The 22,235-nt window shown below is 51.2% G+C and overlaps 1 protein-coding gene across 2 annotated transcripts in view; it reads left to right on the top strand.

The window, feature by feature from the left end:
* The window catches only part of LOC140429746 (uncharacterized), a 196,602-nt gene that overhangs the window by 25,564 nt on the left and 148,803 nt on the right, over nt 1-22,235 (top strand). For both annotated transcript variants that reach the window (XM_072517106.1, XM_072517107.1), the window contains exon 3: nt 12,079-12,161. In XM_072517106.1, the coding sequence (XP_072373207.1) occupies nt 12,079-12,161 (83 nt within the window). The remainder of the gene's footprint in view (nt 1-12,078; nt 12,162-22,235) is intronic.

Raw genomic sequence — 22,235 nt, forward strand, 5'->3', positions numbered from 1 at the left:
GCCGGGAGTGCAGGAGGCGAAAGAGGCCGATGTCGTGGCCTTTGCGTCCCTCGTAGCCCGGCGCAGGATCCTACTCATGTGGAAGGAGGCGAAACCCCCTGGACTGGAGGCCTGGGTAAACGATATGGCGGGGTTTATTAAACTGGAGCAGATAAAGTTTGCCCTGAGAGGATCGGCTCAAGGGTTCTCCAGGCGGTGGCAGCCATTTCTCGACTACCTAGGGGAATGTTAGAGGGAAGACAGATGACCAGCAGCAGCAACCCGGGGGGGGGGGGGGGGGGGAGGAAGGGGGGGAGGAGGTTTAGTTGAATATAGGTCAATTGAGAATGAGGTTTTGTTACTTGTGTATTATTATTATTGTTAAAAAGTTAAAAATTTCTGTTTTGTTATTGCTATCGTTTCGTTTGTTTTGTAAGCGGGAAAAATGTTGTTCAGGGAAAAAATTTTCAATAAAATATATTTATGAAAAAAAAAAAAATGTCCTACTCAGCAGTGACCCCAGTATCCCAGAGAACTTTTTATAAAACTCCACTGGGTACCCGTCCGGTCCCGGGGCTTTACCTGAATGCATGGCCTTCAGCCCAGCAGCTATTTCTTCCAACCCGATTGGGGCCCCCAACCCTTCTACCAATCCTTCGTCTACCTTCGGGAACCTCAGCCCCCCCTAAGAATTGCCTCATCCACTCCGACCCAGCTGGGGGTATCGACTCGTACAGCCTTTTGTAGAATTTCTTAAAAGCCTTATTGACCCCAGCTGAATCTCCGACCAGGTTCCCATCCATGTCCCTTACTTTCCCAATCTCTCTGGCGGCCTCCCTCGTTCTGCTGGCCGTCTCTCCATATTCATAAATCGCTCCCCTCGCCTTCCTCAGCTGCTCCACCGCCCTCCCTGTAGTTAACAAACCAAACTCCGCCTGTAGCCTCCATCGTTCACTTGAAAGCCCTGCCTCTGGGACCTCCGCATAACTCCTTTCGACCTGTAGTATTTCCCTTATCAATCGGCCGGTTTCTGTTCTGTCTACCTTCTCCCTGTGGGCACGTATCGAGATCAGCTCCCCTCTAACCACCGCCTTCAGCGCCTCCCAGACCATTGCAGCCGAGACTTCCCCTGTGTCAATAACTTCCAGATAGTTCTGGATACATTCCCTCAGCCGCCCACACACCACCTTATCTGCTAAAAGTCCAACATCCAGTCTCCAGTGCGGGCGTAGGTCAACCCAAGATCATGATCGCTGAATGCTCAGTGACCACTACCCCTGTCAGTAAAGCCCTGTTCAGGAGAAAAACGTCAATCTGGTGTTAAGTAAAAGTCGCTGAAAAGAGTGGTGATCCCTTGCAATATTGCCGGAGTGAATCATTTCATTAGCACGGATGTTGTATCAAGTGAGATACCTTTGCTTCTGAGCAGACCGTCGATGAAGAAAGCACACATGGAGGACTTCCGGTTGCGGCTATGCGGAGCTAAGTCGCACATTCGGCGGCTCCCGCAAAAATGGACTTTTGGGCTCTTTCCAGGGCCCCCAATGGCACTTTTTCGATGTTCCCCGGTGTGAGAAGGAGATTACAACAATTCCCCGATAGTATATGGCTTCGACTAGGAGCGGAGCGACTAAAAAGGTGGTGGTGGATCCGAAGAAGGTGCGGGGGAAGAAGAACAAAATGGCGGCGGGCGGAGACCAGGCAGTGTGGATGCAGTGGGCGGAGGAGCAGCAGGAGGGTATCCAGCGCTGCTTCAGAGAGATTAAAGCGGACCTGCTAGAGCCGATGAAGGCTTCTATTGATGAGCTGCTGGAGACACAGACGGCCCAGGGGTGGCGATTCGCGAGGCTCGACAAAAGGTCTCCGACAACGAAGACGAGATCTAGGCCTGGTGGTAAAGGTGGAGGCGCACGAGGTGCTCCACAAGAAATGGCAGGAGCGGTCCGAGGAGATGGAGAATCGGTCGAGTTGGAAGAATCTGCGGATTCTGGGCCTCTCGGAGGGGCTGGAGGGGCCGGACGTGGGGGCCTGTGTGGTCACCATGTTGAACTCGCTGATGGGAGCGGGGTCCTTCCAGGGGCCCCTGGGGCTGGAAGGGGCCCATAGAGTGCTGGCGAGGAGGCCCAAGGCTAACGAGCCTCCGCGGCGGTGCTGGTATGGTTTCATCAGTTCGTCGATCGGGAGTGTGCGCTCAGGGATGTGTTGCGCTCAGGTGGGCCAAGAAGGAGAGGAGCAGCAGGTGGGAGAATGCGGAGGTTCGGATATATCAGGACTGGAGTGCGGAGGTGGCGAAGAGGAGGGCCGGGTACAATCGAGCGAAGGCCATGCTGCACAGGAAGGGGGTGACGTTTGGCATGTTGCAGCCTGCGCGACTGTGGGTCATCTACAAGGACCGGCACCATTATTTTGAGTCTCCGGAGGAGGCAATAGCCTTTGTAAAGGCCGAGAAGTTGGGTCGGATCCCAGACTTGGAAGTGGGCGGCCTGATAATGGTGGGAGACTTTAACACTGTGCTATATCCGGCACTGGATCGCTCCAGGTCTAGGACGGGTAGGAAGCCGGCGGCGGCTAGAGTGCTGAGGGGGTTTATAGACCAGATGGGAGGGGTGGACCCTTGGAGATTTACAAGGCCGGGGGCTCGGGAATTTTCATTCTTCTCACATGTCCATACGGCTTATTCCCGAATTGACTTTTTCATTTTGAGTAGGGCGCTGATAGCGAGAGTAGAGGATACTGCGTATTCGGCAATAGCCATTTCGGACCACGCTCCGCATTGGGTGGACTTGGAGCTGGGGGAAGAGAGGGACCAGCGCCCGTTGTGGCACTTGGAGGTGGGGCTGTTGGCGGACGAGGAGGTGAGCGAGCGGGCCCGAGGAAGTATAGAGAGGTACTTGGAGACCAACGACAACGGGGAGGTCTGAGTGGGGATGCTATGGGAGGCGCTGAAGGCTGTGGTGAGGGGAGAGCCGATCTCCATTCGGGCCCACAAGTAGCAGAGGGAGCAGGGGGAGAGGGAGAAGCTGGTGGGGGAGATGGTGAGGGCAGACAGGAGGTATGCGGAGGTGCCGGAGGAAGGATTGTTGAGGAAGAGGCGCAGCCTCCACGCCGAATTCGACCTGGTGACCACCAGGAAGGCACAGGTGCAATGGTGGAATCCAGGGGGTGATTTACGAGTATGGGGAAAAGGCAAGCCGGATGCTGGCCCATCGGCTTCGGAAGCGGGACGCAGCTAGGGAGATCGGGGGAGTGCAGGACAGGGGAGGGAGTGTGGTGCGGAGTGGGGTTGGCATCAATGGGGTCTTCAGGGACTTTTACGAGGAATTGTACCGATCCGACCCCCCCACGGGAGGAGGGAGGGATGGGCCGCTTCCTGGACCAATTGAGGTTTCTAAAGGTGGAAGAGGGACTGGTGGCGGGATTGGGGCCCCGATTGGGCTGGAGGAGCTGACCAAAGGGATAGGAAGCATGCAGGTGGGAAAGGCACTGGGGCCGGACGGTTTACTGGTCGAATTTAAAAAGAAATATATGGGCCTGTTGCTCGTCAGGACCTTCAATGAGGCAAGGGAGGGGGGGCTTTGCTCCCGACGATGTCCCGGGCACTGATCACCTTGATCCTGAAGCGGGACAAGGACCCCCTGCAATGTGGGTCTTACAGACCTATTTTGTTGCTAAATGTAGATGCCAAGGTGCTGGCGAAGGTCTTAGCCACGAGGATTGTGTGCCGCAGATCATCCATGAAGACCAGACGGGGTTTGTGAAGGGGAGGCAATTGAACACAAATGTGCGGAGGCTTTTGAACGTTATCATGATGCCGGCGGGGGGAGGCGGAGATAGTGGTGGCGATGGACGCTGAGAAAGTGTTCGATAGGGTAGAATGGGGGTACCTGTGGATGGTGCTGAAGAGGTTCGGGTTTGGGGAGGGGTTTGTCAGGTGGGTTAGGCTGTTGTATGAGTTCCCGATGGCGAGTGTGGCCACAAACAGGAGGAGGTCCGAGTACTTTCGGTTGCACTGAGGAACGAGGCAGGGGTGTTCCCCCCCCCCCTGCTCTTCGCACTGGCGATTGAACCCCAGGCTATGGCACTGAGGGAGTCAAGGAACTGGAGGGGGTTGGTGCGGGGTGGGGAGGAGCATTGGGTGTCCTGCTATATGTGGCGGATCCGGTGGGGGGAATGCCGGAGGTAATGAGGGTCTTGTGTGGGTACGGGTCTGGGGGTGCTGGCAACGGCGCCGCTGCTGCTCCCTCCAAGGAGGCATACCACGAGCCCGGTGGTAACGGCTGCCCTCAAAATCTGAGGGCAGTGGAGGCGGCAAAGGGGGGGAAGTTGGGGCCTCGGTGTGGACTCCAATACTGGGGAACCACCGGTTCGCCCCAGGGAGAACCGGTGGAGAGTTCTCGGGGTGTCACAGGGCAGGGATACTAAAGTTGGGAGACCTGTTTGTGGACGGGAAGGTCGTGAGCCTGGGTGAGCTGGAGGAAAAGTACAGGATTCCCCCGGGGAACACCTTCAGGTACTTACAGGTAAGGGCGTTTGCCAGATGGCAGGTGGTGGAATTCCCGCGGCTACTGCCACACACAGTACAGGACAGGGTGCTCTCAGGGGGGTGGGTGTGAGTGGGGAAGATCTCGGAAACTTACCAGATGATGCAGGAGGAGGAGGCCTCGGTGGTGGAGGTGAAAGGTAAGTGGGAGGAGGAGTTGGGAGAGGAGATCGAAGAGGGGATGTGGGCAGATGCCCTAAGGAGGGTGAACTCTTCCTCTTCGTGCGCGAGGCTCAACCTCATACAGTTTAAGGTACTGCACAGGGCACACATAACCGGGACAAGGATGAGCTGGTTTTTTGGGGGCGAGGACAGGTGTGTGAGGTGCTCAGGGTGCCCAGCAAATCACACCCATATGTTCTGGGCATGCCCAGCGCTGGAGGAATTTTGGAAGGGCGTAGCGACGACAGTGTCGAGGGCGGTAGGATCCAGGGTCAAACCGGGCTGGGGGCTCGCAATATTTGGGGTGGCAGAGCAGCCGGGAGTGCAGGAGGCGAAAGAGGCCGGTATTCTGGCCTTTGCGTCCCTGGTAGCCCGGCGAAGTATTCTTCTTCAGTGGAAGGATGCGAGGCTCCCAAGCTTGGAATCCTGGATCAACGATATGGCGGGGTTCATTAAATTGGAGAGGGTGAAATTCGCCTTGAGGGGGTCGGTACAAGGGTTCTTTAGGCGGTGGCAACCGTTCTTAGACTTCCTGGCAGAACGGTAGACATTGGTCAATGGCAGCAGCAACTCGGGGGGGGGGGGTTACTTTATTTCTGTTTCTGTTATTTACACTGGAGAGTCCAGGGGGTTGTATATACCAGTTGTGTTAAGTCGGGGTGTTAATGTTAATTTATTATTTATGTACAGGGGGGAGGGGGGTGGGGGGTAGGGAGGGTTGCTTTTCTTGACCATGTTTTGTACTTAACCTTGTTGGGTTCCTTTTTCATTTTGTTATTGATATTTTATGAGAACCTGAATAAAAATTATTATTTAAAAAAAAAAGAAAGCATGCATGAAACTGGATATGGAACAGGATAAGGCAACAGTTTTTGGAAAGACGGTGGACTTACAATTTACACAGTCGGGACACTATTGTATTCCATTACTGAAAAATAATATTTCAAGTAGAGTGGTTAAGGATGTGTTAATGGCAGTTGAAAATGGGATTTTCGCTGATAAAAAGCTTGTTGTATTAAAACTGCATCGGCAATTTGCACATCCGTCTCCTCGGAGGCTAAACAATTTATTAAAAGATGCAGGGGTCAGGGATGAAGACTATATTAAACTGATAGAACAGGTTAGTGATTGCTGTGAAGTTTGTCGGAAATACAGAAGGACACCAGCACGACCGATAGTAACCCTACCTTTGACCAGGGATTTTAACGAAATTGTGGCTGTGGACCTTAAGGTCTGGGATAAGGCCATTTTTCCAAAAGGACAACTACCAAAAGTTGGTACAACGGTGACATACTTGCCTGAAGGGTCTAGTGAATGGAAGGATGCGACTGTTATTAGAGCAGGGAAGGCCACTGGAAAGTATAAACATTGGTTGAATGTACAGCATTCAGGGGAGGGAGTTAAGACAATGGATTGGGAACACAAAGTTCAAAAATGGAGGTCACCGAAATGCAGTGCCAGTTCAGATAGTACATCGGTTAGTGAACAGGTCCGCAGGAAAAGGTCGAGAATTTTGAAAGGACGTCCCACAGCACATAGGAAAGATCAAGCAGTAGCAGTATAGAACAAGTTACCAGGCGGGAGAGGGGACGTGGTTTATCAAGATCTCGGAACATGAGTAAGACTACGAATACTAAAAGGAGTAGAAGCCCACATGCACGTGAGATTTTGGTGGCTTCCAATAAATTATATGAAAAGTTATCAAAGATGCTAAACAGCAAGAACTGCATAGTTGGAGTGAATTTGGGGTATATACGGAAGTACCGGATAGGGGACAAAGAGCTCTATCCCACAGATGGATTTGCATGGAAAAGGTTCTTCCGGATGGAACTTATAAGGCAAAGGCCAGGCTTGTGGCAAGGGGATTTGAAGAAAACTTAGAAGATCAGGATTTAAGGGTAGATTCATCTACAGCAGGAAAGGTTATTTTAAAGACCTTCTTGGCTCTATTAGCCACAAAGGCATGGGAATGCAAATCTATAGATATAAAAGCTGCCTTTTTGCAGGGGCATCAGCTCCAGAGAGACATTTTTCTCCGTCCTCCTAAAGAAGCAGCTAATACAGAAGGGGTACTCTGGAAGTTGAACAAATGTGTATATGGATTAAATGATGCATCTCGAATCTGGTATTTTTCGGTAAGTTCAGTTTTGTTAAAGTTAGGCTGTTGCCAGTTGAAAGCAGATCCTGCAATGTTTTACTGGCACTATAAAGGAAATCTTTCTGGCATTTTTATGATGCATGTCGATGATTTTTTGTGGGGTGGGACTAGTGATTTTGAAGCTATTGTAATCTCTGGTTTGAGGAACGAATTCGGGGTTGGAAGTCCGGCTTCCGGTGCATTTAAATATATTGGACTGGAAATTGGACAGACTAAGTTAGGGGCAACTTTACGTCAGCAATCTTATTTGGAAAGCATCAGCCCAATAGCAATTAGCTGTGGCCGAGTTTGACAAAAAGACGCAATGGTTTCAAAGATAGAAAAGAGCAACTGCGAAGTTTAATTGGGCAACTGAACTGGTTAGGTAGACAGACTAGACCGGATGTGAGTTTTGATGTCTTAGAGTTGAGTACAAAAATGAATGATCCCAAAGTGGAAGACATAATAAAAGCAAATAAAGTATTGGCCGAACTAAAAATGCAGGAGTGTGTTTTGAAGTTCCCGGTTTTAGGTGACCGTAAGCACTTGAAACTCATAGTTTATAGTGATGCGTCCTACGCAAATTTATGTGATGGGGTTTCGAGCGCAGGAGATTTTATAATTTTCCTTTTGGGGAACAATGGTAAACGTTGCCCGCTTGTGTGGGAAACAAAGAAAATAAGGAGAGTGGTAAAAAGCACTTTGGCTACTGAGACGTTAAGCCTTGTAGAGGTGGTGGATATGGCTTTTTATATAAGTATGATATTGACAGAAATTTTGGGATTAGGGGATTTGGGTAATATACCTATTGACTGTCACATTGACAATACATCCCTGTGGGAAAATGTGCACTCTACAAAAAGTGTCAATGAGAAGAGGTTACGGATAGACATCGCAAGTTTGAAGCAGATGTTGGACAGAGGGGAAATAATAAAAATTAAATGGGTCGACAGGAGCTATCAACTGTCAGACTGTTTTACGAAAAGAGGGGCGAGTTCACAGAAACTTTTGGATATTGTTAATGAAGGGCGCTTGTTTCTGTGACTTTTTTGTTTCTTTCTCGTCCAAACAAAAAGAAAAGGGGGGAAAGCATGTGTGTGTTTTTGAGTTTCTTGAAATTTTGTTTTCACCTAATTATTTTTTTTTCAAGGAAGGGGAGACTGTTAAGTAATGGGTTAAGAGGGCAGCACGGTAGCATTGTGGATAGCACAATTGCTTCACGTCTCCAGGGTCCCAGGTTCGATTCTGGCTTGGGTCACTGTCTGTGCGGAGTCTGCACATCCTCCCCGTGTGTGCGTGGGTTTCCTCCGGGTGCTCCGGTTTCCTCCCACAGTCCAAAGATGTGCAGGTTAGGTGGATTGGCCATGATAAATTGCCCTTAGTGTCCAAAATTGCCCTTAGTTTTGGGTGGGGTTACTGGGTTATGGGGATAGGGTGGAGGTGTTGACGTTGCGTAGGGTGCTCTTTCCAAGAGCCGGTGCAGACTCGATGGGCCAAATGGCCTCCTTCTGCACTGTAAATTCTATGAAAGAGACATTGCAATTAGTTGTTTCATTTATGTTAAATATCCACTAATTGACACATATGTAAAGGGGCTTCAGGTGGCCTCTGTCAGGTGGTGTGTTGTTAGAGTTTTGGGCAGAGGCTGTGGAAGTGAAATAAATAGGGTTTAGTGAAAAGGAACAGGACTTTTGACTCTTCATACAACGGTAACTAAAACGTATAACATCTGGGAGCACACTGTATGCACATGTGAGTAGAAGGAGAACTCCTTCACTCTCGGCCGCCTGAATCTCCATGGGTCCACCTCCCCCATCTGCTCTATAAACCTCTTTAGCTCCTTTGCCATTGCTGGCACCCTACCTGTCCTTGAGCTTGACCGGTCTAGCCCTGGGTCAATGATGTGGTCGCCTTCTTTAATCCTAATTATGTTTGCTTTAGAGTCGCCAGGTATCTCTCGATGCCGCCACAAGGTTCAAACCCGTACACTGATCAAAGAGCCAATACACCAGTTAGTTAGTTCAAAGTCAGTACTATTTATTTACACACACCGTAAGATCTACACATGCACAAAGTATTACAAACTAAACTATCTCTAACGCTAACGCCTATACTTAGCTTCGGGTGCCCACTCAGTCAGAGGAACAATTGCCGTTGTTCGAATCTGAGGCTGTTGGGTTCGAAGGTATACAGGAGAACAGCTAAGGTCGTCCGTCTGGTAGCAAGCGTTGACCTTGGACTTACTTGCTTCTGTTGCAGCTGGTGGACATTTCTCTCCGCTTTGAGAGCCAAGTCCAATAGAGCGATTCTCTCTCGGGGGTTTCTTCTTATACCCGGAGGGTCTTCGCGGGCTTTTGGGCGGACCTTAAACTTGGGCCATATCTTGATTACTGGTATTGATCTTGACCAATAAAGGGGTGGGTGCCCTGATGGCTGGGCGTGTCCTAGGTGGCCATTGGCCTGGCTTTGTTTACGCTTTCGGTTTGGGGAACTGGCGCCGGGGTGTCTGGAGCTGGATCGGTTGCTTGAGTGTCTTTCCTTTGTTCCCGAAGATGGGCCATCAATATGTTAATTGACCTAAAGTTTCAGTCTCGTCTGGGAGCTGCCGTCCCGATATGCATACAGGCTCTGTGCATGCTTTCTTTCCTATCATTGTCCATAGTTCCCTACATTCTTTGCGAGCATCCATTTTGTATTCTGGAAGTGGACATCCCAGATGGCTACCCACCCCCCTCCCCCCCATGACCAACATGCGAGTCCAGGTCCAGGATCTTCCCCAACATCCTCCTTATGAACTCCACATCATCCCAATTTGGCGCGTACATATTCACGAGCACCACCGCAGCCCTTCAAGCTTCCCACCATAATGTAACGGCCTCCCACATCCGCAACTATTCTTCCCACCTCGAATGACATTCGCTTGTTAATCAGGATCGCGACCCCTCTAATCTTAGAGTCCAGCCGCGAGTGGAAAACCTGCCCGACCCATCCCTTCCTCAATCTAATCTGGTGCGTCTCCTGTAACAAGCGTGCCCTCTTAACTGGCCCATTTCGCCCTATTGCGTTCGATGTTATCAGCCTGCTTGCCCCCCCGGTCTATCAGCCTTCACTTTTCTTGGGCCAGTCTCCAGCCTACGCATCCGCAGGCCCGCCCCCAGGCAGCCTCCATCCCCGACCTCCTTTTTGTGCCACAGCAGAAGTCCCTCCCCTGTCAGCAGAACATCCCCCTCAGTAACAGCACTATGCAAACCACCCCCTTCAACAGGCATGACATCTGCCCACCCCCCACTGCTCTTCCGTGAGCTAGCCCGCCCAGCTAGCTTGGTGGCCCCGCCCATGGCGGCAGACTTTTTCCCACCTATCTTTGTTGTCTCTCCCCCCCACCCCCACCGGGAGACACATGCAAAGGAAAAACAATCCCAACCCAATTGCCCGAAAGAAACACAAAGAAAATCAAAAAGAAGATCCAACATCTTCGCAGCTTCCTCGCAAGCGCTCTGTGAGCCCTGCCCACCTCCAAGGGTCGGGAGAATGTCCTATCCCCCAGTAACAACTTCAACATGCCCGCTATGTATGCCACTGCCTCTGCTCCTTCGTATCCCTCCGGGAGACCGACGATTCTCAAGTTCTGCTATCCTCTAGGTCCTCCACCTTCTCCAGGAGCCTTTTCTGTTGGTCTCTCAACATCCCCACCTCCACTTCCAGTGCTGTTTGATGTTCCTCCTACTCAGCCAGTGCTTTCTCCACTTTCTGGATCGTCCATTCTTGAGCATCCAGTCTAAGTTCCAGCCGCGCAATCGATTCCTTAATCGGGTCCAAGCATTCCTGTTTCTGCTTGGCGAATCAGATATGTCCAGAAGATGGCGCCGGAGCGAGGAGACTCTGCGAGCTCTCACCAACAGATCCACTTTTTACTTCACTTATACTCGTTCTAATCTTTTAAAATTTAATTCTAAGCCCTATTATGTATTCTCTTTTATTCCCTTTTCTTCCCATGTACTTAATGATCTGTTGAGCTGCTAACAGAAAAATACTTTTCACTGTACCTCGGTACACGTGACAATAAACAAATCCAATCCAAGCCCTCCTGTATGAACTGCATCAGCCAGGACCCCGGTCGTCCGCCATGCTTTCTCCCGCTGCAGCCTCAGCCCAAGCCTTCTCTGTTCGCCTATTTCTTCCTTTGCGTGCACTTCTGGTTCGCCTCTCCATGCACTGATGTAGGGTTCCTTTTCACAATTGCATCCACCGTCGATTTTCCGAATCAAATCAGACAAACAATCGGGGAAAAAGATCCAAAGGTCTGACCTGAGCGGGAGCCACCAAATGTGCGACCTAGTCCTTCACAGCCGCCACCGGAAGACCATACGCCTTCTTAACAACCCTATCAACCTGGGTGGCAACTTTTGAGGGATCTATGTACGTGGACCCCAAGATCCCTCTGTTCCTCTACACTTCCAAGAACCCTGCCTTTAACCCTGTATTCAGCATTCAAATTCGACCTTCCAAAATGAATCACTTCACATTTACCTAGGTTGAACTCCATCTGCCACTTCTCAGCCCAGCTCTGCATCCTGTCAATGTCCTGCTGTAACCTGCAACAACCCTCAGCACTATCTACTCCCCCAACCTTCGTGTCATCGGCAAACTTACTAACCCACCCTTCCACTTCCTCATCCAAGTCATTTATAAAAACCACAAAGAGCAGAGGTCCCAGAACAGATCCCTGTGGGGCACCACTGGTCACCGACCTCCAGGTGGAATACTTTCCATCCACTACCACTCGCTATCTTCTTTCGGCCAGGCAATTCTGTATCCAGACAGCCAGTTTTCCCCGTATCCCATGCCCCCTAACTTTCTGAATGAGCCTACCATTGGGAGCCTTTTCAAATGCCTTACTGATATCCATATACACCACATCCACTGCCCGACCTTCATCAATGTGTCTCGTCACATCCTCAAATAATTCAATGAGGCTTGAGGCATGACCTGCCCCTCGCAAAGCCATGCTGACTATCTTTAATCAAACTATGCTTAAAGCCCCATTAGTTGTAGCACTTGGTTCCCTATATTTGCACGCACTTTATAAAGGTTTGACTTGTTAATTAAACTTGTCTTCAATTTTCATTGTCCTGTAACTTTCCACATTGTTTTGCGCATCACTTGCTTGGTTTTGATAGGTGCGGATTGTAGGTTTTTTTGGTTTAAAATGCGTCCAAAGTATTTATTTTGTTTTATTCCTTTCTTTCAAACTTTCTAGGCTGACAGGAAAACCCACGCCCATCACCTCACAGAAAAATGTCAACACATCAACCATTCTAAATAACTTCTTGGTTGGACTAGGTAAGCTTAAATATTCAATTTAAATAGGATGCACTATGGTGCTGTTACATGATTGACTACAAATGGGCTGAACTGTGATATGTGGGTTTGATTATTATACTTGTGGAATCCTGATCTCAGCTGCAACTACAGAAGGTCAGAGTGAAGGAAAATTGGATGAAGAATCTTCAGAAAGTATTCAGTAGTGTTTGAAGGAGACATTGGCAGTATCCTACGACATGGTATTCACTTGGCTTCTGAGCTGTTAGTTGAGGTCAGTAAGAGGGAAAACACTTTGGGGGAGGGTTGTGTGTGGCGGCAGGGGGAGAGAACAAGAAACTCTGATGGAATATACCCTCTTCCCCACCTATGAATTTTCATTTTACTTCACTTTCTGCTCCCACTATACACTTTAATGATGGCAAATGCATGCAGATCAATTTTTTTTCAAAAATATTCTTGATAATTAACTAGCTGTTGAAACCTGATGCAACTGAGATAAGTGAAATGAGAGGTCAAAAGATAAGTGTCTTTTGTTGAATATTTAATATTCAAAAGATCCCTTGTGTAAGGTTTATGATTATCCCTTTTTGGGAGTACTTTTCAAACCTCTAAAAGCAGAAATGGAAAATGTAGTCCAAGTGCATCTGTTTCTGGACTTTTGGCTTTTTATGAAAGAATAATAAGCAGTAGATGGCTGAAGATATCACTATCCTATGCTCAGTTTTTCCATGGGACAAATGGTAGTTCAGGGTGTTAGAATATAGCTTCTCACCACTTCCTTGCGTTAACAATGACAATTTGTAAAAGCTGTTAGACTCCTATGAACTGAAATCTGTGCACTTTCATGAAACAAATTGAATACTATGCCACGAGCTAATTGCCCTTTAAAGTGTTGGAGACTCCAATGGATGCCAATGTGTTATCCAGTCTTTTCCTTGGAAAAGGGGAGATAAAGAGGAGATTAGACAGAAGTGTTCGAAATCATGAGGGACCTGGACAGAGCAGAAAGAGAGAAACTGTTCCTGTTGATGGAGGGACCAAGAACCAGAGTTTTAAAGTGATTAACAAAAGAAGCAACAGTGACAGGAGGAAAACTTTTTTAATGCAACAAATAGTTAGGATCTGAAATGCATTGCCTGAGAGTGTGATGTGGGCAGATTTAATTGACGTCTTCAAAAGAGATTTGGGTAACTATCTGAAAAGCAAAAAACTAAGGTGCGTAAGGGCAAAGATGAGTGAGCGGGTCTAGGTCAGCACTGGCATGACGGATTGGTTTACCACCTCCTGTGCTGTAGAAGACCTATGATTCTATATTTCTAAAATTTTAAGACTTTGCTATGTTATGAATTTAGACTAAAATGCATTTACGTACAAGTGAAGTAAATGCATGGTTGAAATATATAGCAAGAACTGATGGTGCAGACACTAGGGAAATGATAAAGATTGAATAATTCCCTCGGGAAATTATAAAGATTGAATAATTTCTGGTGGGGCTGAAATATCGTTTTTGGAATGTATTTTTTTGGCAGCCTAATAGTCTTTTGGAGGAGACTATAATATTGCATTGACAGCTTGATGGAAAATTTTCTACATGAATACAATTTGTAGCATGGATAATGTATTATCGGCCCAGATTTCCAATTATAATGCCAACTGAATATCTGTTATTACAACTGGAAAACCCAGACCTAGAAACTGAATTGAACCAAAAATTAAGAAAATTGCAAGATAATTTTGTCAATGAAAATGTCTCTGCATAAACATTGGAAAAGGATCCCAGATAAGCACTAGTTTGGTCCATTTGATTCCTATCCTGGCAGGATGTAATCTCTGCATAATGGCTATCATTCACTGCCCCTGAAAACCAAAATCTGCAAACCTGTGGCGTGGCACAGATCAAATCTCTGCAGTCCTGCCACATCCACTCATGAATGGTGATGGACAATTAATATGAGAAGGAGACTCCTCAGATACCTCCATCTCCATTTATGGGGGAGACCAGCACATCAGTGCAAAAACAATGTTGAATCATTTGAAACCAGATGTACCGAGTGGAAGATCCATCTCTGCCTCCTCCTGAGGTTCCCAGCATCACAGATGCCGACCTTCAGCCAATTCAGTTCACTCCACATGATATCAAGAAATGGCTATATGGACTTCCGGTTGCGGCTATGCGAAGCTAAGCCGCACATTCGGCAGCTCCCGCTAAAACTTACTTTTGGGCTCTCCAGAGGAGCCCCAACGGCAATTTTTTCGACTACTTCCAGTGTGGGAAGGCGAGCAAGGTCCCCCCCTCCGTAGTATATGGATTGGACTAGGAGTGGAGCGGTCAAAAAAGTGTTTTTCGAGCAGAGAAAAGTGCGAGGGAGAAAAAACAAGATGGCGGCAGGCGGCGATCAAGCGGCATGGGTGCAGGAGCAGCAGGAGTTTCTCAGGCGCTGCTTTGAGGAGCTGAAGAAAGAGGTGCTGGTGCCAATGTTGACGGCGATCGAGGGGTTAGTGGAGACCCAGAAGGTCCAAGGGGCGCCAATCCACGAGGTGCGGGAAAAAGCCTCGGAGAACGAGGATGAGATCTTGGGCCTGGCGGTGAAGATGGAGGCGCCGCACAAGAGGTGGGCGGAAAGATTCGAGGACCTGGAGAACAGGTCGAGGAGGAAGAATCTTCGGATTCTGGGTCTCCCTGAAGGAGTGGAGGGGGCCGATGCCGGGGCATATGTGAGCATGATGCTCAACTCGCTGATGGGGGCGGGGGCCTTTGAGTCCCCTGGAGCTAGATGGGGCTCATCGGGTCCTGGCGAGGAGACCCAAGGCCAACGAGCCGCCAAGGGCGGTAGTGGTGAGGTTTCACTGTTTCGTGGATAGAGAGTGTGTCTTGAGATGGGCCAAGAAAGAGCGGAGCAGCAGGTGGGAGAATACGGAGATCCGAATCTATCAGGACTGGAGTGCGGAGGTGGCAAAGAAGAGAGCTGGTTTTAATCGGGCCAAGGTGGTGCTCCATCGGAAGGGGGTGAGATTAGGGTTTGTGGTTGTGGGGGGGATGTCGGTTGCATACAGGGTTTTAACTATGTGTAGCGAATGTTCCACGCGTTGGGTGATGGATGGGGAAGGGATCTGATGGGGAGACTAAGAGTGTGTGGGCGCCGGTGCTGGAGGGAGGGGAGGCCCGGGGATGGGGGAAATTGGGATAAGGCCGCAACACGAGCGGCGCCAGAGGGGGGTGGGGGCCGGCTCAGGGAAGCGCGGGCTTTTTCCCGCGCTAGAGATGGATGGGGGGGGTGGAGGAGCGCACACTGATTGCTAGGGGGGAGGGGGGGATTCCCACACGGGGGTGGGGGGGGGGTGGTCAGCAGGAGTCAGCTGACTTACGGGAGTGTTATGGGGGGGAGCAAAAGAGCTAGATACGGGATCATGCTGGGGGAGGGGGGGGGTGAATAGGGTTGCTGCTGCATTGGCCGATGGGGAACTGGAAACAGAAGAGGTGGTCGGGATGGGGGTCCCCCCGTCTGGGGGACTGGAGAGTGCGGGAGGCGCGGGTGGGAAGCCCCCAATCCGGCTGATAACTTGGAATGTGAGGGGCCTGAATGGGCCGGTTAAGAGGGCCAGAGTGTTCGCGCACTTAAAGGGACTGAAGCAGACGTGGTCATGCTTCAGGAGACACATTTGAAGGTGGCAGACCAGGTCAGGTAAGAAAGGGATGGGGTAGGACTGGTATTCCATTCGGGGCTGGATGCAAAGTACATAGGGGTGGCAATACTGGTGGGAAGTGGGTGTCGTTTGAGGCCAAGAAGATTGTAGTGGACAATGGAGGTTGACACGTGATGGTGAGCGTAGGTTGCAGGGGGCGTGTGTGGTATTGGTAAGCGTATACGCCCCGAAACTGGGATGATGCTGGATTTATGAAGCGCATGTTGGGGCGGATTCCGGATCTGGAGGCAGGAAGCTTGATAATGGGGGGGGGGATTTCAATACTGTGTTGGACCCAGCATTAGATCGCTCCAGATCCAAGACTGGGAAGAGGCCAGCTGCGGCCAAGGTGCTTAGGGGGTTCATGGACCAGATGGGGGAGTAGATCCGTGGAGGTTTGCTAGGCCCTTGGCCAGGGAATTTTCTTTTTTTTCTCACGTACACCGAGCCTACTCCCGGATAGATTTTTTTGTTTTGAGTAGGGCGCTGATCCCGATAGTGGAGGGAACGGAGTACTCGGCATAGCCATCTCAGACCACGCCCCGCACTGGGTGGAGCTAGAGTTAGGAGGGGAGAGGGACCAACGCCCGCTGTGGCGTCTGGATGTGGGATTACTGGCGGATGAGGAGGTGTGCGGGGGTGCATTGAAAGGTATTTGGAGGCCAACGACAACGGGGAGGTGGGGGTAGTATGGGAGGCGCTGAAGGCGGTGGTCAGGGGAGAGTTAATCTCCAGGGCTCACAATGAGAAGAGAGGGGGCAGGGAAAGGGAGAGGTTAGTGGGGGAGACCCTAAGGGTGGACAGGAGATATGCAGAGGCCCCCGAGGAGGGACTACTTAGGGAGCGGCGAAGTCTCCAAACGGAATTCGACCTGTTGACCACAGGGAAGGCAGAGGCACAGTGGAGGAGAGCACAGGGGGCGACGTACGAGTATGGGGAGAAGGTGAGCCGGATGCTGGCACATCAGCTCCGTAAGAGGATGGCAGAGAGGGAGATAGGTGGGAGTCAAGGATAGCAGGGGAACTACGGTGCGGAGTGCGGTGGAAGTAAATGAGGCATTTAAGGACTTTTATGAGGAGCTGTACAGATCTCAGCCCCCAGCGGGGATTCGAGGATTTCTAGATCAACTGAGGTTCCCGAGGGTGGAGGAGCAGGAGGTGGCTGGTTTGGGGGCGCCAATTGGGTTGGATGAGCTGGTTAAAGGACTGGGGAGCATGCAGGCGGGGAAGGCCCCGGGGCCACATGGGTTCCCGGTTGAGTTTTGCAGGAAGTATGCGGACCTGTTAGCCCCGTTGCTAGTGAGGACTTTCAATGAGGCAAGGGAGGGGGGGGGGGGGGACCCTGCCCCCGACAATGTCCGGGGCGCTGATTTCTCTGATCCTGAAGCGGGACAAGGACCCACTGCAATGTGGGTCGTATAGGCCGATCTCGCTCCTCAATGTGGATGCTAAGTTGCTGGCAAAAGTGCTGGCTTTGAGAATTGAGGATTGTGTCCCGGGGGTGATTCATGAGGACCAGACGGGATTTGTAAAAGGCAGGCAGCTAAACACCAATGTGCGGAGGCTCCTAAACGTGATTATGATGCCATCGGTGGAGGGAGAGGCGGCGATAGTGGCAGCTATGGACGCGGAGAAGGCCTTTGACCGAGTAGAGTGGGAGTATCTCTGGGAAGTGTTGCGGAGGTTTTGGTTTGGGGAGGGGTTTATCAGCTGGGTTAAGCTCCTTTATAGAGCCCCGGTGGAGAGTGTGGGCTACGAATCGGCGGAGCTCGGAGTATTTTCGGCTATATCGAGGAACGAGGCAACGGGTGCCCTCCTGTCCCCCCCTGTTGTTTGCATTAGCAATTGAGCCTTTGGCCATGGCATTAAGGGAGTCCAGGAAATGGAGGGGGGTGGTTCGAGGGGGAGAGGAACATCGGGTGTCGCTGTATGCGGACGACCTGTTGCTGCATGTGGCAGATCCAGTGGAGGTCATGCGGATCCTAAGGGAGTTTGGGGACTTTTCGGGCTATAAGTTCAATGTAGGGAAAAGTGAGCTCTTTGTGGTGCATCCAGGGGACCAGGGAAGAGGGATAGACGACCTGCCATTGAGGAGGGCGGAAAGGAGCTTTCGGTACTAGGGGATCCAGGTAGCTAGGAGCTGGGGGGCCCTGCACAAACTCAATTTGATGCGGCCAGTGGAGCAGATGGAGGAGGACTTCAAAAGATGGGATGTGTTGCCACTCTCACTAGCGGGCAGGGTACAGTCGATTAAAATGATGGTCCTCCCGAGGTTTCTTTTTGTGTTCCAGTGCCTCCCTATTATGATTACCAAGGCCTTTTTTAAGCGGGTAGGTGGTAGGTAGGAGCATCATGGGTTTTGTGTGGGCAAACAAGACCCCGAGGGTAAGGAGGGGGTTTCTGGAGCGCAGTAGGGACAGAGGAGGGGCTGGCGTTGCCGAATCTGGGTGGCTATTATTGGGCAGCCAACGTGGTGGTGATCCGTAAGTGGGTAATAGAGGGAGTGGCATGGAAGAGGTTGGAGATGGCGTCCTGTAGAGGAACTAGCCTGAGGGCGCTGGTGACGGCACCGCTGCCGCTCTCGCCGACAAGGTACACCACGAGTCCGGTGGTGGCGGCAACGCTAAAGATCTGGGGGCAGTGGAGATGACATAGGGGTGAGATGGGAGCCTCGGTGTGGTCCCCGATCCGGGAGAACCATTGGTTCGTCCCAGGAAGGATGGATGGGGGGTTTCGGAGCTGGCATCGGGCAGGGATCAGAAGGATGGGGGACCTGTTTATAGACGGGACGTTTGCGAGCTAGGGGCGCTGGAGGAGAAGTTTTTGGGTTACCCCCGGGAAATGCATTCAGGTATATGCAAGTGAGGGCGTTTGTGAGGCGGCAGGCGAGGGAATTCCCGCTGTTCCCGGCGCAAGGGTTTCAGGACAGGGTGATTTCGGGTGTATGGGTCGGAGAAGGCAAGGTTTCGGCGATATATCAGGAGATGAAAGAAGAGGAGGAGGCCTTTGGTAGAGGAGCTGAAGGGCAAGTGGAAGGAGGAGTTGGGGGGAGGCGATTGAAGAGGGTCTGTGGGCTGATGCCCTGAGTAGGGTTAATTCCTCTTCCTCATGTGCCAGGCTCAGCCTGATACAGTTTAAGGTTATTCACAGAGCGCATGTGACAGGGGCGAGGCTGGGTAGGTTCTTTGGGATGGAGGACCGATGCGGGAGGTGCTCAGGAAGCCCGGCGAAATCACGCCCAACATGTTCTGGTCGTGCCCGCCACTGGATGGGTTCTGGAGGGGTATCGCGAAGACTATGTCCAAGGTGGTGAAAGTCAGGTCAAGCCAAGTTGGGGGCTGGCATTATTTGGGGTGGCGGACGAGCCCGGGAGTGCAGGAGGCGAAAGAGGCCGGTATTCTGGCCTTTGCGTCCCTGGAAGCCCAGCGGAGGATCTTGCTCATGTGGAAGGACGTGAAGCCCCCCAGTGTGGAAGCCTGGATAAATGACATGGCAGGGTTCATTAAGCTGGAGAGGATAAAGTTTGCCTTGAGAGGGGCTGCGCAGGGGTTCTTCAGGTGTTGGCAACCGTTCCTAGACTATTTCGCGGAGTGTTAGAAAGAGGTCGGTCAGCAGCAGCAGCAACCCAGCGAGGGAGGGGGAGGGGGGTGGGGGGGGGTGTGGAGGGGTGGGGGGGGTGGTGGGGGTGTGGTGTGGAGGGGGGGGGGGGGGGTGTGTGGAGGGGTGGGGGGGGTGTGGAGTGGTGGGGGGGGTGTGGAGGGGTGGGGGGGGTGTGGAGGGGTGGGGGGGGGTGTGGAGGGGGTGTGGGGGGAGGGGTGTGGAGGGGGTTGGGGGGGGTGTGGAGGGGGTGTGGAGGGAGGGGTGGGGGGGGTGTGGAGTGGTGGGGGGGGGGTGTGGGGGGGGGGGGTGTGGGGGGGTGTGTGGGAGGGGTGGGGGGAGGGGTGGGGGGGTGTGTGGAGGGGGTGGGGGGGTGTGTGGAGGGGTGGGGGGGTGTGGTGGAGGGGTGGGGGGGTGTGTGGAGGGGTGGGGGGGTGTGTGGAGGGGTGGGGGGGTGGTGGGGGGTGGGGGGGTGTGTGGAGGGGTGGGGGGGTGGGGGGGGTGGAGGGGTGGGGGGGGTGGAGGGGTGGGGGGGGGTGTGGAGGGGGTGGGTGGGGGGGGGTGTGTGGGGGTGTGTGTGTGGAGGGGTTGGGGGGGGTGTGTGTGGAGGGGTGGGGGGGGGTGTGGAGGGGTGGGGGGGTTGCGGGTGGGGGGGTGCGGGGTGGGGTGGGGGTGTGGAGGGGGGGTGGAGGGGTGGGGGGGGGTCTATTTCGGGGGGGAGGGGGTTTTACAAGAGGTACTTGTTAAAAAAAAAAAAAGCATATGGGAGGGTTAATATGTGTGGGAGAAACCCAATATGTATAAGTTCTGTATTATGTTTGATTGATATGTTTATGTTCTGTTCTTTTCTCTTTTTCTTTTCTGTTACGGGGGTGGGTGGGGGGGTTTAATTGGTTGAAAATTTTTGTTGGAAAAACTTTGAATACACATATTTAAAAAAAAAAAAAAGAAATGGCTATATGTCCTGATAGCATCCCAGCAAAAGTGCTGAAGACTTGTGCTCCAGAGCTAACTGTGCCCCTAGGCAAGCTGTTTAAGTACAACTACAGCGCTGGCAATTACCGGGCAATGTAGAAAATTGCCGAAAGATATCCTATCCACAAAAAGCAGGTTAAATGAGTCATGACGGTGTGCCCCTTTAATTTTGACAATTGATTATTTTCAATTGACTGGAAATTTTCTAATTTGAAGTGAGACAGAACAAACCACTTAAAGATGCAAGGCCACGTTCCAAGATGAAGGTGAAAAACAAACGAGCCACCCTCTGGGGAAACTTGTCACTGTCTGAGGAAAGGCAAAATGCTGGTATTGGAACAATGACCGTCACAGAGAGACCCACCAAAACTCTTTGAATTACACAATGGGTTAAGTGCACCAGACCAGAAGGGCAGCAGAGTAGTGCAGTGGCTAGCATTGCTGCCTCACGGCGCCAAGGACCCGGATTCGATCCTGGCCCGGGTTAATGTCCGTGCGGAGTTTGCATGTTCTCCCCGTGCCTGCGTGGGTCTCACCCCCACAACCCAAAGGTGTGCAGGGTGGGTGGATTGGCCACACTAAATTGCCCCTTAATTTGAAAAAAATTAATTGGATACTTCAATTCAAATAGACCAGGCCTGCAGCCACAGTAGAGAGATTTCAAGAATGTTTTTAGCAGAGAAAGCAGGCTGAGAGCTCAGCGTTGTCCCCCCCCCTCTCTTTTTTTTTTGGTAATGGTTGTATAACTCCACACGGACAGTGACCTGGGGCCGGGTCCTCGACACTGAGACAGCAGTGCTAACCACTGCGTCACCGTGCCGTCCTGGGCTCCAGCTTGTATTTATAAAGTGCCTTAAGAAAAGCCCAAGGTACTTTATAAACAAAATGCGATTCAGCCGTGTAAGGAGATATCAGTTGCATTCTGATTGGGAAAAGGCATATCCTCAAGAAAAAGAAACTTAAACCTTTGTTGTGACCAACTGAGGAGGTTGAATAGAGATGAGTCTATTCACACCTTCTCATCTGGTTTTAACAAATACAATCCAGTTAATTACTACCCTCAATCATCAGCTAATTGATGGAAGGTGTCGTTGACATTGCCACCGCGCAGCACTTGGACAGCAGCAATAACCTGCACACTGATGCTCAGTTTGGGTTCCACCAGAGCCACGCAGTCGCTTACCTCATTCCAGCCTTGGTCCAAACATGGACAAAAGAGCTAAACTAAAGAGGTACGGTGAGACCGATTGTCCTTGACACTGAGACAGTATTTGACCGAGTGGGATATCAAGCTGTCCTGGCAAAATAAAGTCAGTGGGAATCGGGTGGGGGGACTCCACACTGTGTAGAATCATACCAAGCACAAAGCAGGATGATTGTAGGTATTAGAGTTTAATCACCTCCGTCCCAGGGCATCACTCCAGGAGTCCCTTGGAGGAGTACCCTAAGCTCAAACATCTTCAGCTCCTTCATCAATTACATTCCCACCATCAAAAGGTCAGAAGTGGGTCGTTCACGCAATGTTCAGCACCACTTGCGACGCCTCAGTTACTGAAGCTCATATTCAGCAAGACCTGGACAGTATTCATGCCACACAAGTGCTAGACAATGACCATCTCCAACAAGGGGAATCATGTTCAATGGCATTATCATCGCTGAATCCCTCACTATTAAGTTCTTGGGGTTATCATTGACCAGATACTGAACTGGACCAGCCACATAAATATTGTTGCTACAGGAGCAGTTTAGAGGCTGGGAATTCTGAGGCGAATAACTGCCCAAACCCTGTCCACCAGCTACATGGCACACGTTGGGAGTGTGATGCCCGTTTGATGAC

The sequence above is a fragment of the Scyliorhinus torazame genome, chromosome 9 (genome assembly GCF_047496885.1).
Source record: "Scyliorhinus torazame isolate Kashiwa2021f chromosome 9, sScyTor2.1, whole genome shotgun sequence".
Lineage (NCBI taxonomy): Eukaryota > Metazoa > Chordata > Chondrichthyes > Carcharhiniformes > Scyliorhinidae > Scyliorhinus > Scyliorhinus torazame.